This window comes from Perca fluviatilis, chromosome 3 (assembly GCF_010015445.1).
Source record: "Perca fluviatilis chromosome 3, GENO_Pfluv_1.0, whole genome shotgun sequence".
NCBI classification, from domain to species: domain Eukaryota; kingdom Metazoa; phylum Chordata; class Actinopteri; order Perciformes; family Percidae; genus Perca; species Perca fluviatilis.
In genome coordinates, this window is record NC_053114.1 from 10824629 (window position 1) to 10840625 (window position 15997).

Below are 15997 nucleotides of genomic sequence, written 5' to 3' on the forward strand. Positions count from 1 at the left end.
TGACTATTTAGAAAAATAAATAAATAAAAAATTCCAATGGGATTTGTTTTGATGCGCTGGATTTAACCAATCATCGAACTTCCACCTACCACTGAAACAAGTTCTAGCCAATTAGATGCAAATTAGGGCGGGTCCGGTGTGATCTCTGTGGTAACGCGGCTAAAAAAAATGGAGGCAGAAGTTTATCAAACTTGGAGCATGTAGATACAGGAAGCTTTAGTTGAGAAAGGAGTTAAAATAAATGGCGCTGGGCATGAATAGAGGACAAGAGGAAAAGGGTGGAGACGGGAAGCTGTTTAGCACTTGGTGTCTCAAACTGAGGGAGCCGGGTGCTTGCTTCTGCAGCGCATGTTCAAGGAAGATACTGTACGGCAACAGCGGTAAGAAAGTGCTTGCTAGTCATTAGATGCTGGTCACAAAGCTTCGGTCCGTGCACTCTATATACGAGTACCTTACCGGCAACAACCCGCTACCGTTCGCGACTGTTGTTTTACTAACCGACCGTGATACAAACAATACGTGTATGCACGTTCATAAGCGGAGCGGTTTGGAATCAGCATGGCAGGTATTTAAACATAACGGCCTTGTCCCAGAGTCTAGACGTCTAGCTATATGAAAAGCTAAACAATGCGACGTTTTTAATAAATGTAAATAAAGCAGCTAATATGACATGGACAAAATCATGAATGTACTAATTTGCTTTTTTGATGACTTGGCCAAAGTAGTAAAGTTTAGTTTTCACAATGATTCCTTGTAGGATTATGATATTATTGCAATATGTAAATCCACATTCACTCTAATTTAACATATGTTTAGAAGAAGTAAAAATGTATCCAAAACGTTTTAGTTTTTAAAAATTATGACTTACTATTGTGTAATGTCAGAAGGACTTTAACTGTTTTGCCAGTCAAATTAACTTTAATGAGTGCATATTGAAATATTACACTGTTGGTTGGCAAAAAATGCATCTCAAAATGCATCAGATTGATGCTTTAAAACAGTGGTTCTCAACCGGTGGGGCCCGCCCCCCTGGGGGGGCGCGGACACTCTCCCGGGGGGGCGCGAGTAGGCTACAGGATGGGAGAAAAAAATTAATAAAAATATTCAGAAAAACAATTTCCCCCATGTTGAAATGCAAGTGGTTGGACTATAACACACAAACAAATCATCCTCCTGGCGACTTTTTTGTCAAAAACTAATCTAGCGACTTTTACTGGTGTTATTGGAGACTTTTGTGGTGTTTGGAGACTGGAAAGCACGTATCACTCTGCAGTTACTGTGATCAACGAGCAGCGGGTGCTGCCGTTAGCCCCTCCCCCGTCCAAAAGCACTCCGAGGCGGTCAGTCTCTCAGTAGCCTCGCGCAGCAGTCCCAGCCTGCAGTCAGAGCAGAGAGGAGACACACACCACTCCTCATAGAAACTCAGATTTTGCTCCTTGCAGACAGAGTGGACGCCTTCACACAAAAACTTGACCTCTGGCATGGCCGCATCAGAGTCGAGGGAACTGCGGCATGTTCCCCAGCCCTGCAGACTTTATAACTGATGCACGTCACACGACTTCTTCTCTCTATTTCAATCAGCGTCTGAGCACCTGTCAGCAATGAGAGAGCAGCCATTGACCAGGCGGGAGTGAGAACAGGTCAAATTAATTTCCTTGTTTCTGTTATGAAGACGATCGTGTGTGTGACTCGAACATCTCACATTTACCAACAAAACGTACAGCGAAAGACCGCGCAAAACATTTCAGACTGTAGCCTACTGCCAACGTGTATACATTTTAACATCAATGTACGCTGTAACGTTTTTTCATTATATAGTCACTGAAGCGGCTGCTGTTTTCATAGGCCCTACTGTCTGCTCTCTGCAGCGCGGGGCGGCTGCTCTATTTCCCGACTGGCCACGCGGCGCCGCACACACACACACACACACACACACACACACAATCACACACGGTGAATGCAGGAAAAAACGCAGATGAGACGACACAATGACCTAAATGGAGGACAGCTATGCTCGTTATTGTAAGCGCAATGATAAGTTAAAGTCCAATAAGTCCTTTATCAAACCGTATGAATGTGTGTGTGTGTGGCCAGGATAGGAAATTAACTAACAATGTAAAGATCAACAAGCCACTGTAAGTGACAGATATGTTCATATTTGATTCATTCAATAAATTATTATTTTTTGTCTTAAATCCACCAGCCATTTTCCTATTATACCAACAGTTGCAGCATCCAGAGCCTTTTGGTAAGGTTCCTAGGAAATCTCAGCCCAGAGTAATTAATTAATAGTAATAATTATTATTCTCCCCAAAACAAGTTTCCTTTTTATTTTATAAAGAACTATAAAACAACTTTCACTGTCTTCTGCAACTTCATTTGCAACACACATACAAAAGACACCACAACTTTTATCGCAATTTTTAACAAATGCTCCGGAAATCGGGCATTTTGGGGCCGCAACAATCTCTCAAAAAAGGCCGTGAAATCCTGGAGGGACTGCCCTTGTGTGTTTTATCATGTGTTATGATGCTCATTCACCAGTGTTTTTTTGTTGTTGTTGTGGTGCGCATAGGCTACTCCTGATTTTGTCATCCCATCTCTTATATGCTGTGTCTCTATGATCCTCTCCTGTCCTATTCATGGTACCCTACTCTGGGACATTGCGCCGTCATCACGTGCTGTAGTAGGGGGGCCGCCTTGATAATCCTGCATAGGGGCCCGGTGTTGGCTAGTTACACCACTGACCTCCTGCTCTCTTTTGTCATTCTGGGCAGCATTGATGCAGGAATACCCTCAACTCTGTGATGTCACCTTGCAGATTCTCCTCCCTTTCGCGTCGGCATATTTTTGTGAGGCAGGATTCTCAGAAATGACTGCACTCAAAACGAAATACCGCAATCGTGCACAAATCGAGGATGATTTGAGGCTATGTTTATCAGACATTTCGCCAAGAAATTGGAGGGGGGGTGGGGGGGCTCAACTGCAATGAACCAGTTTTGGGGGGGCCCAGCTTGCAAAAGGTTGAGAACCCCTGCTTTAAAATATGGAATATTTAAAATTTTCTTCCGGGGGACCCCCACAGAGGGGTAATATCCTTATCACCTTTTTCACCCCTGACCCATTTTCATGCCTGAACAGTACTATTACACATCTCATAAAGAACGCATGCTGAGTATGCAGGTTAACAGTCTGGCAGATGCGTTCAGTAAGCCTTCTAAATGACCACACAGTTAAATGAAAACATCTCAAAGAAAAACAAACCGTATATAGCCTTCCTAAAAGGATAGGTGGGGGTGCTGTTGCCGCATCATGGGTGCACCGTATATTTTCCTGCATTTTTTGTCCTATGCCAATCACACCTATGTAACGCTCGCGTGTGTGTTTTTCTGTTAGGTGTGCGTCAGGGGACTCTGAACATGGAGAACTGTGTGCTGCAGTGTGAGACCACGGGGGTGATTGTACGAACATCAGCCCGTCTCACCATGAACATGTGTGACCTGTATGGCTCTAAGGTGAGTGTGATGCAGTGTTTCCAAAACATAGGTACTTCTTCAGCCAAGGTAGATTTCTACGTCCCATATTTTCTGATATAAAACAAAAATTGAAAACGAGTCAGTGTGACCCGAAGTCAACACTGACTTGTTGTCTGTAAGTTGGCTGTAAAAGTTTTGAACTACAACGCAGTACTTAAAGGTCCCATGGCATGAACATTTCACTTTGAGGTTTAACATTAAAGGAATGAAATGTGAATTTATTTAATGTGAATTTATTTTGAAATTGGTGGCTTCTTGGCCAAGAAAAGCCAGAAAATGTGTTTTTGGCTCATGTGGATGAAAGACACCAAATCCCAGAATGCACTTGCTTTGCTGCTTTAGCGTCTACTCCCAAGCAACGCCTACCCTTTACAGACAGACAGTGAGGCGATCAACTCAACAAGTGTTTTATTGTCATTTCAACTATATACACGAAAAAAACGTTTCAAGTGGTGTTACACATTTAAAATATATACTTTTTTTTGCCACAGCTGATACATTATCCGGACTTCTTTCAGCGGGTTGATTGGTACTAGCCCGAGTGAACAGAACTGTGTCCATGGCAATGCTCTGCTATGCATGGCAACCGGCCGTGTTATCCTTAGCAGCGGTCTGTTATCAAGAAAATAACAGGCTGTGGTATAAACATCGAATATAAACACAGCCGTAAATTTGCGTGGGATGTAGAATGGTCGGCATTTTACAGTCACAAACTCCACCAGCAGTTAGTTGGATACAAATCACCCCATTTCTGCAACAGGCAGTCCGTGGTAACACAGCCCACCTCCACTAGCTAGTCTTACCCGGTGACAGAGCAGCAGGCTGGATTGTCCACAGCAATATTTCCAACAACAAAAACACAGCAGTCTCTGAATTCACGTTGGGAGTTTCGTTGAAGTTGGATGTAGTCCAGTTTGTTTAATGAGCGGACACTTGCAAGCAGGATTGGTGGAACAGGTGGCCGGCTAGCGTTAGCTTTCCACCGGCACACTCGTTCAACACTCCCCGCTGATGAGGTTTCTTTACCGGCCAGAGCCATCGAGCACCACCGCTGGTCTCCATGCATGCGAAGCTCACGTAGTGTGTCGAGTATTGCGTCTGTAATAAAGTGTCCTGCATATTCTCCGATGTGTACCAATGTATCCTGGTGATACACGTGTGCGGTAGTTCGAATGCACATAATTGTTGTTCTAACATTTCCTTCGGGATGAACCGTTTCTGCTCCTGCTGAGAAGCTAAGCGAGGATTCAAGATGGCTGACACTCGTTTTTTCCTCGGCAATCTCCGGAAAAAGCCGACAGTCCAACCCCCTATGGGCTATGCGGAAGTGGCTCCTAATACTGGCTGTAAAGCCTCAGATGACGCAAAAATCGTCATTTTGCGTCATCTGAGGCTTTTTTCCAGACCCACAATACAGAGATCTCCCCTCTCAGGGGGCCATGAGGGAGGGAAGCACGGTCATTCAAAAATACTACCGGGTTTCTAGTGATACAAAGCTTAATGCTAAATCTGTGAAGTGTCCCTTTTAATATGCGTTCCCCCAGCCTGCCTATGGTCCCCCAGTGGCTTGAAATGGTGATGGGTATAAACCAAGCCCTGGGTATCCTGCTCTGCCTTTTGAGAAAATGAAAGTTCAGATGGGCCGATCTGGAATCTTGAATCTTATGAGGTCATAAGGAGCAAGGTTACCTCCCCTTTCTCTGCTTTGCCCGCCCACAGTATTTAGCCCACCCATGAGAGAGAGACCTCATGGCTTTCAAGCAAGCAAAGTGGCAGTTGGTCAAGGCCACACCCCCACCCTCCACCTAGAATCCCCCTCTCTCCTCCTCAATAGCTACAGACACAGAAATGGCACATACTAAGGAAAGCTCATTGTGGGACTGGCTCTAGTGGCTGTAATTCTGCACCAAGGCTGAAATTTGGGAAAGAGACTTCAGATACAGTATTAGGGGACCACTAAGGTCTATATAAAAGCATCCAAAGAGCACCATGTCATGGGACCTTTAATTTTTGTAAGCAGTTTAATCATTGTATAGGTGTGACTGGTGATAGCATTGCAAAAGTCACTCCCACAAAGCATGGTAAACGAGATGGGGTTTAGTTCACAAATGGTCAAAACAAAATACACTAGAGCATACATTTGAATCATTAAATTAATCAAGTCTTTTACTTGATTAATGGTTACCTGTTTTATTTTCAATTTAATGATCAACTCGGTAATGATATTCTATTCTAACTCTTCCTACATCCCTATTGACAAAGTTTGCGTCATGTAACATTAAGTGCAATGGAAGAAAGCCAAACACCGTTCATCTATCAACCCGTGTGTGTGCGCACTTGTGTGTGTGCTCGCATTGCGTACAATGGGGTGGGGGCTTCTTCTTCGGTGTTTACTTGGGGTGGCTTTACTGACTGGACTGAGATATATCTTTGCTGAAGCAAATGTACGAAACAAAAGACATCTTTTAGGTTATTGTGAAACTGGCGGAACAAACTATGGCAGGCAGCCATAGACCAGTTAATTAATGGGAAACACTGCATATCTTTTTTACATTATTTATTGTCTAACCTATGCAGTGATAATATTTCCAACAGCTGAGAATATCTTGTCATTTAATGTAATGTGTAACTTTAATGTAAATGTATGTATATGTGGTCAGTCATATTATGTTTTGTATCCAGGGGGCTGGTGTGGAGATTTACCCCGGCAGTGTTTGCAGTCTGGTTGGTAACGGTATCCATCACTGTAAGGACGGTGTTCTCATCAAGGTGAAAAATAACGAGATGACTCTTATAAAAATTCGCCGCTATTAGAAATGAATACGGTCTTAATTTTGAAAAACTGCATAATTTAGATAGTGAATCAACATGCTCAACCCCAGTATGTACTGTACAGACAGGTGCCGGAATGCTCACGTTTCCTCCTTACCGTGCATACTGACAACAACTAGGGATGGGCGATATGCTAAAAAGATCATATCATGATCACAATTTTCAGGCAGAATCACAATCCACAATCATATCACCACAAACTATGTTTTAAGACTATTTAAGTTACTGAACAGTACAACTAAACAAATTTTTGTATCACTAAATTCCGTTCTTAAATGTAATATTTATCAGTTAATTTTTCAAGTATATAGACCTATCACTACTTTTTGAAATCTACACGGTTAGATCCACTGTACAGCACTTATTCCAGTTTTTTGCTTCTTCCGAACAGCGGTGAGCAAATGCAAGTAATTGAGTTCTCATTAAAATCAAAATTTAAGACTGTTAACTGCATGCCAAATTAATCAAAGCACACAATGCCAAATTGGCTCCTTAGTTACCATATGACTGGCTGCTGACAAACGATATAGCCTTTTAAGGCTATATCTTTTTTTCTTTTTTCAGTGCTTATTTAACGCACCGGGGCAACATCACTTCCAGCTAACTTTAGATAGCGAGTTTATTGCATTTGGGGAGATTTGTGTACAGTTAACAAAGGTGATGGCATGTGCACTATAGCACGATAAAAGCGAGCTCTCTGTAAGATCCATGCAGATCCTGAAGACATTTTAATTGTTCACAATCTAATATATCTATTTAGTATGATATAAGGAAAATAACGTTGCAGCCAATAGGACTCTCAAAGAACAAATCTCACTGAAATAAGTAATATCACATAAAACGGGACAATGAGGAATCTTCGTTCAAGCCAGACAACATTAAAGTAAATAAATAATGGATCAAAAACTAACATTTATTGCCCTTAACTTAAACAACCTCAGCATCCATAAAGCATCCTGATTAGGAGTATTGAAATATCTGACTGCTGGAGACTTCTCATCATGATTGCCGATGTTGAACATGAATATGTTAACAAATTCAAGTTTTTAAATTACGTTTAGTTTTGTCGACAGCAACTGAATTACATGAACATATAAGTGAATTAACTAGTGGTGTTACATGTGATTCTGCCTTTTAACTTGGATGTTGAACCATGGACAGCGTCTGAGGAATCTGGTCTCGGCATAATCCGAAGTTTCCCTTTCTCATTTACTGAAAATACTCTGGTTTAGACCAGGTGCGCGTGGCACAGTGGGTAGAGAGGCATTACAACACGATTACACTACCCCCATGGAGCCGGTTCATAATTTTGGCATCAGCCCTTGTCGAACCTTGTCATCTCTCCACCTAGAAATTTTCGCTGTTGTCTTTATGTAAATCACCCTTCTTCTTTGCCCTTGAATGTTTTTTTCTTTTCTCTTCTTATTTTAACAACACAAAACATACAACACATGAACATATTTTTTCCCCAATACCGGTGCTAAAGTGATACTTTTATAAGCCGGTGCCTGATCCGATACTTGAAAAAAAGAAGAGCACAAAAACGACAGATGGCAACAATAAATAACCTTTTGTTTATTGTTTATTGCCATATGGCTCAAAATTAAATGATTTTAATAATGTAATAGCAATAACCTATAACAATAACTTATTTCCCCAGTAAATTGTTGTTAAATTGTTGTTAAATCTGTTAAACGACAAACAACCACCAGATGGGAAAAGGGTATTTTACAAAATCTTTGAATGCACCACGCGGGCTTTAGGCTACCAGTTTAAAGTGAACGCAACTGTCTGTGTTTATCCGACAACAGCAGCTGCAAACAGTTACGTACCAGTGTTGGAATCCTCTACAGTGAAATACAGTAAAACTTTACACCGTTTAACGTTAGCTGTCAGCCTTTTAACAGTGTTTAATCCAGCTACTAGCTAATGGTAGGCTAAAGTATTAGGGATGCACGATATTTTGTTTCATCGTCTACATCGCAGGACGTTGCCCCCTTTTTAATGGTGGTGGTTATGTGACATAACGTTAGTCCGACTGGGTTTGTTATGGGAAGTGAGGTTGTCCCATGTGTAGAAAAGTACCGTAGGTGGCAGCTGCCACTGACGCAGTGATGCACATAATTTTCCATGGGTAGTGAAGCTACAGTAGTCAGTGTTTGGCGTAATGCCGCAATGACTAACTAAATTAACTGATTAATGCAACGTAATCACGACATCTCACCGCAGAAAGCTGCTACCAGCCAGGCTAAAGCTAATATAGTTAGCCTAAAGAAACAAGGCGTCTGTCCTAACTAACGTTATGGTTCGGAGCCGCGACGCTGGAAACTTAACCCCAATCATTAAAAAAAACGTAACCCTATGTTGCAAGTGTGTGACATGCAGGCTCTGCATGCACAGCAAATCACCAATCACAATGAATGTTGATCAATTTATCAAACAACCAAAGCAGTCCCCGCTAGTCGGCCACAACCTGAAATTTAGCACTTTTTATTTTACTATCTCTTTTACATACATTTTTTTTTTTCCACTTAAAAACTAATTAAAAAAAGGGGTCGGCGGTCTCGGAGGGTTAGGGGATTTATTTTGTGTTTTCACCACACTGTGCTTAGATCTAACAGCTCACCCTTTGTTACAAATGTATCTGTGAATCCCAGTAGGGTACTCGAGACATATATATGTGTACATTTTGAAGATGGCTGAACTTTCAATCCTTTCTGTTAAAGGGGTGATAGAATGATTATATAGGGTTTCACATTTCACACTGTTCCTTATGGTCTCCTAATGGGGTATGTAACATTAGTTGGGCTGAAAATAGCCTGGTTGATATTTTATTGGCCCTTATGCATCCCTGTGTTTTGGCCCTATTTGTAACAAGAGCTTTTCTTCCAAATATGGTATGGTCATGAATATTTAGATGAGCTGCGTGCTGCTTGGTTGAGCCTTACCCCGAACACACATAGAGACGCTGCATTGAGCGAATCCCTCAATACACACACATTAGAAACGCGACAGAATCTGATATTCCAGACACTGCAGTTTCTTACCAAATCTACTTGGAGACTTTTTGCGCAGAAATCAACTATATAAAGCTCAAATATGGGCCTTTCTTTTACGAAAATGGATGGCTAATTGCAAATTTGGTAAAACTGTGTGTCTGAGTTCAGCTGCCTGTGTTGCTGCCTCGCCGCCCGGCCTGCCTTCCTCCACAGACCCCGGCCTGCTGTGAGCTAGATTGAGCTCCGGCAGCCCACAGCACCTCATACCCGCGTAAAGTCACCGTTTGGGCAAATGGACTACTACCAAACGCTGCGCCCCTGACAGAGCTCCAGGGCCTGCATCTCCTCTCTTCCTGCTAGCTAAAATGGCCCGTGTGTGTGAGAGGAGAGCCGGTCAGCGAGCTTGTTACACCAGCAATCTCTTACCGTTACATGTTACATGTACGCACCACTTAGCTATACAGCATACCTAAAGGTCTTATAAAGATAACAACGGTGTCCGATTTCAAGTTAATGAATATTTGTGAACTGTAGGGGGTTGCTTACGTGCCGCCGACTGTCCCTTAAATCCTATGTGTACAGATTGCGGCTAGTTAGCTTCATTTTTGGTCGTAATTCGAGTATATTTACAGGTTGAATTTCGTCACGCCACTTATACAACATCTAACTAAATGTTTTATTAAGCTAACAACGGTGTCCGATTTCAAGTTAATGAATTTTTGTGAATTCCAGAGGAATTCTAAGAGGAGGCTAGCTAGCTCTCATTGATAGAGCTCCATCCAGCCGCAGGCTCTATCAATGAGACTCACTGACAAGCGGCGTTTATTTCCCCAATCGTTTGTTTAAATAACTCAACACATTATAATTTCACACATTAAAAGAGTAACTGGAACCTGTGGTAAGAGAACGCTGGCGTAACAAGCTTGCTGACCGCGCTTTCACTCACATACACCGGGCATTTAGCTTGCAGGAAGAGGGCAGTTGCAGGCCCTGGAGCTCTGTCAGAGCAGCGGCATTTCGTAGTTCATTAGCCCAAAACGGTGACTTGGCGCGGGTATGGAGTGCCGTGGGCTGCCAGTCGTGACAGAGTTTAATCGAGCTCACAGCAGGCCGGGGTCTGTGAAGGAAGGCAGGCCGGGCGGCGAGGCAGCACCGGCCTCTGAAGTCCGACAGACAGTCGGACAAAATTTGCAATTAGACATCAATTTTCGTAAAACGGCCCATATTTGACCTCTACATAGTTGATTTCTCGCATAAAAAAGTCTCAGAAGTGAATTTAATGGTAAAATAGCATATGAACAATGTATACATTTTCTGAGATCTGCACGACCTAGATTCAGAAGACAACTGATCTCAGGTCAGTTGTGTAGCCTATGTAAATGTTAGGGGTGACCGTTAGGAGAAAAATCTAGAAGGTGGCAATTTAATAATTCCCTTCTCCAAAACACAGATTTTTCTAAATCTACACATACTCTTTTAGTCACAAATCAAGCAGAGCTAAATGACTTGCTAAAGGAGAGCTGAATTCATAATGCACAGAGTGAGCCAAATTACTATTTTAACGGCTGTAAACAAGCAAATTGCTAGCTCTGAAATTAAAACAAAGCGAGTCCAGAGCTGCTATCAATAGCATCTGCACGGACCGAGGTATCTCAATGAATCCTAAAGAGATTACTGCCACTTTCCAATCCTTTTATTCAAACTGTATGAATCCTCCTGCAATCCAGATCCGACGCAATGCTAAAAGTTCCTAAAAGAGCTAAACCTGCCTCTTCTTGACCCAGAGGAGACAGAAGAACTGGGTCAACCTATTACGTTAGAGGAACTCAAATCAGCGCAGCAGAACGGGGCGACTGTTGGCCTTTAGCTCCAAAAGACCGTATGTTTCTATTAGTTGCAATTATAAAGTTATTAAGTTATGAATCAGAAGTGCCGTTTGGCGTTGTATACAACGCACTCGACCTCAATAGGGGTAAAAAGGCCCAAACTGGTCTAGGTTGACTATAGTGCCCCCTAATGGCCGATCTTTACCAAATTTGGTACAGAGCCTCATAGCAGCATGCCGAACAAGCATCACAAGTTTTGTTGATAGTATTTACTGTTGCAGAGATATTGCAATTGCAAATTTCCCATTTAAATGCATTGAGTTATTGGCCGAAACAATAAACGTTGCTTATTGCTATACCCCCTAAAGGCCGATCTTCGCCAAATTTGGTACAGACATCCAACTACGGGATGTTGAACAATGATCTCAAGTTCTTTGCTGATAACATTTAATTTGGCCGAGATATATTGTGTGGTAGCTAGCTAGAAAAAAATGTTTGGTCGTCAAATGCGCATACTTTAACGTAGCAAAATTCTTTGTACAACTTTTGGTCAGGTCCATAGGGAGATGCTATCTACCAGGTTTCGTGCACGGCCTAGGACTGGCTGATATAAGCCACCCTATGAACAGCTACTTTATGTTGTTGCCGTCTGGCCGCAGATTCTGTCTGCCGAAATGTAGGACAAACGGACACAAAAACTCTTTTGTTCCTGCTGCTATAGGCTTTTTTAATAATTCAATGTGAGATGTGGACTTCTGTGTAGTATGTATTTATTTTCTATTGATAGTGTCTGTTGTCTGTATGGCTTATGTGTTGTTTATGCTACATTCTATTGCTGCAAAATGAATTGCCCCTTGGGGATAACAAAGACTCCTTGACCTTGGCAAGGTGTGATTTCTTTTTTTTTGTTTTCTCGAGACCGCAGAGGGTGGGAGAAGGTGGTTTTTCTTGTTCAGTTGTATTTGTCTGTTCTGTATGTTTAATAAAAAAAAAAAAAATTAAAGCTGCAAGCAGCGATGGACGGGCCCTCGCGCCTCTGCACGCGTCGAGGTTACTCCTTGCGACTGTGCATTTGCGTGGCACTCAGACACTGCAAATCGTCAACAATTAAAAAGGAACTCTGTTCTGAGTTCAGTGACACCTCACACAAGACTACCTTAAACAGTTCAAATATTATGAAAGGGGGTGTGGCCTGAGTAAGTGGCCGTGGTTAAAGTATAGTATAGATCAGTATCACATGTAGACCACACAAGTTTCATGTTAATTGGATGATGTTTGTCATATAAGGCGCATTTCCTGTTGCCAGCGGGGGGCGCTATGACCAAAACTCAATTTTGGCCTGTAGATGTCCTGGATCATTGTAAATCGTGAGAAATTTCGGGCAGATACGACAACGTACACTCAAGTTACAACAACTTCTTTGTTCAGTTTAAAGTCCATCGGATGAAATCTCTAGGAGGAGTACGTTAAAGTATAGCACCTTGACTTTTAGGCCTATTTCCTGTTGCCACTAGGGGGCGCTATGACTTTGAGTAAATATTATCAGCCTTTATTTGTCCTCAGGGTTGGACTCTTACGAATCCTGAAAAGTTTCGAGCCAGTTGGACAATGTGTTACACCCACTTCCTGTTTTGGTGGCGAAACGCACAAAATGGCTGCCCCGCCACGGCCACGCCCTATGACGAAAAGTTTTTCTTTTAACAACTTTTCATCTTTAACGTCTTAAGATGGCACAGACCGAATTTAAAGTTGATCGGATGAAATCTCTAGGAGGAGTTCGTTAAAAGTACGACATGTGGAAATGGCCAAAATCGCAATAATTTCGAACTTTGAAATCAAAATGGCAGACTTCCTGTTGGGTTTAGGGTATGGCTCCAATGACGTTTTTTTGTACATCTTGACATGGTACATATGTGTACCAAGTTTCGTGAGTCTACGTTAAACGCACTGCAGGGGCTCAATTTTTTTAACTTTGTAGGGGGCGCTAGCGAGCCATTTTTGCGCGCCTATTCCCGAAACTCTTAAAATGCGTATATTTTTACCAGACTTGATGCGACCGCCAAATTTGGTGAGTTTTTGAATATGTTAAGACCCTCAAAAAGGCAATTAATTTTCAGAAAATAATAATTCCTTCAGTTTCAATAGGGCCTTCGCTGCTGTAAGCGCTCAGGCCCTAATACAAAGTTTGTCTTAAAAAATAAAATAAAGACGGAGACAAAAATAGAGATTCGCGCTACCACAGCAGCCTTACTTAACAGGCTGCAGACGGTTGTCACAGCAGTCATGCACAGAGAATTAAAATTTATTTTCATGGGTATTTACAGACAGTTTGCCTGTAAAACTCTGCTACCGCTATGCAAAAGGCAGACTAGTGAACATATGGGCACCCACTGCCAGCGGACTGTTTGGAAATTAATTGAACAGCTCCGCTCTGCTGCTTTTAAAGCTAGTTCTCTACATTCTATGGTGAAAACTCGGCATAAAGCACAGTGAGACAAAATGTATGTTGTTGTTCGGCGAACATTGAGGCGACCTGTGACGACTGCCCCACTATCATTTCCAACTATCATTTCCAGCCAATTGCATAGTTCGTCCTGCCCCGGGTGTCGCCCCAGTGACCCAAGTCGTGTGCAATTCACATTAAAATCGACCCTGGTCTACCCTTATCACACCCACCTTGCTACCTGGGTCACGAAGCCGAGCAGATCAAGGAGGGTTATGCTTATACATGCATTCAATCTATGGGTCTTAACATCATATTTGTCTACTTAGCATAGTGCTGTCCTCCTGGTTTTTATTAAATCCTATTATTAAATGTATAAATGTTTGTGTTTGGTTTGTGTGCAGGACTTTGCTGATGAGCTTGATGTGATGCCGTTAATCACCATGGAGAACAATGTGATCCACAACAATGAAGGCTATGGGGTGATTCTAGTGAAACCCAACAATGGGGAACAACATGGAGTTCCTCTGGACACAAGTGAAGGTAGGTAGAGAACTTGAATATGTGGAGCATTAAATAAAGAAGTGGAGATGAAGGCAGATCTTAAGCTTTACAGCATAGAATCAATATTAAATACACCTTTTGCTCCCAGAAAACCATACTGAACCAACCACAGAGAACAACAGCACAGGTGGTGACGCAGCCTCAACCTCAAGCAGAAAGTGGCAGTTTAGTCGTCAGCTGAGCAAAAACAAGGAGACGTCCTGCAGCCGAGCTGTCCAGGACCTGATGGACCACCAGATCTTCGTCTCCATTCAGGGAAACCAGTTCAGACGCAATGGGATGGGAGATTTAGGCACCTTTTTCTACTGACAAATAACTTCAACACTCTGAACTTTTCTATTGACAAAATGTCAGGCTGGACGTCAATACACGTCGGCAATCAGAACTAGCATGCGTCTTTTAAGATCTTCACCAGAGTTTATTTAATGGACAGTTTTTAGATGATTGCCTTTGTTTGGCAATATATACAATTAGCTAATTCACACCCATCCATTGTGTTCTGCAGAGACAATAATGTTCCTGTGTATCAAGTGTGTTGTGATCCATTACAAGCTGTGTGTTTCTAAAGCACTCTGGCTTCTGCCTGTTTGATGGTAAATTGATCCCCACGTTTGCACCAATGCTTTTATCTTATTTATTTCTTCGGGCATCTGACGCTAAATGTTTTTAATTTTTTTTTAATGCATAATTTGTTTGAAATCCACTTTAGTCACGTTTAATGCAGTTTTGGTAGTTCCACTTCAAATGTAATAAATGTAACCTTTTAAGGTAGTGAACGCAGTACGCAGTTAATTATAGATTTCACACAAATATTCATTGTTTTCTTTGTTTATTAGTTAGATGTGATTTTCACGTGGTGCCTCTGTGTTTTATGGTTGAGGGAAGTCTTCAGGTTGACGGGCTCTAACAGTAGAAGCCCGGTGAAAATAATAGAGCTGCAACAATTAGAAACGTATCCAATTATTTTGATAATGATTCATCGTTTTTAGTATTTTTTTATGCAAAAATGGCACACAAAAAATGCTGTGGTCAGCCTCTCGAATATGGCAATTTCTTGCTTTTCTTTGTTTTATGTCATATTACACTAAATATCTTGGGTTTTGGATAAAACAAAGACATTAAGAGTTATCACCTTATACTGAGGAACTGGGATGGACATTTTTCTTTATTTTTTAGATCATCGATTAGCCTAAAAAATAAACTGATGTTTGATATTTAGATTGACTGATGATCCAAATGAGTCTTTGGTTTAAACTGCTACTTGTGGAAATTGTGAATATAATGAAAGTCCTGCAGATTAAAAAGTGTCTGTTGAAACGTCTGTTGTGGTGGTGTAGTATGATAATCCTATAAAGTATGTGTTGTTATCTGACTAAACTCCCTAAGTTGTTAATGCTTTGGATCATTCATTAGGTGCATATTAATATTCATGACATTTGAAGGGCACAACTTATTTAGGACTCAACACCTGAACTTTAGGACTGGGTCTTGTATGTATGTATGTTAGAATAAAATAAAGTTATTTATTCTTCCAATCCCTTCCTTTTTCTGCCTGCTGTTGGCTTCACTGGCCTTTTCCTTCAGAAGCTGGCAGTTTGGAAGGGTTAGTGGGCTGACACGTGTCTAGGCCTTAGCAAAGTCTTTATTTACCAATCAGTCTGTCTCCGATTTCTTTCTCAAGGCCTGTACTACGAAGCAAGATTTGGCATTAACGCAGACTGATCTCATGAATTGGCGTATCTATGTATGCCGTTTTGGCGTGTTATCAAGACGCATAATCGCATTTTAGCGTGTATA

At 41.7% G+C, this 15997-nt stretch overlaps 1 protein-coding gene across 3 annotated transcripts in view; it reads left to right on the forward strand.

Annotated features, from left to right (window-relative positions):
* The window catches only part of shcbp1 (SHC SH2-domain binding protein 1), a 50305-nt gene extending 34784 nt beyond the window's left edge, over nucleotides 1-15521 (forward strand). For all 3 annotated transcript variants that reach the window (XM_039795093.1, XM_039795095.1, XM_039795092.1), the window contains exons 10-13: nucleotides 3397-3515; nucleotides 6219-6305; nucleotides 14041-14179; nucleotides 14289-15521. In XM_039795093.1, the coding sequence (XP_039651027.1) occupies nucleotides 3397-3515; nucleotides 6219-6305; nucleotides 14041-14179; nucleotides 14289-14509 (566 nt within the window). In that variant the 3' untranslated portion in view covers nucleotides 14510-15521. The remainder of the gene's footprint in view (nucleotides 1-3396; nucleotides 3516-6218; nucleotides 6306-14040; nucleotides 14180-14288) is intronic.
* Nucleotides 15522-15997: the final 476 nt, after the last annotated feature.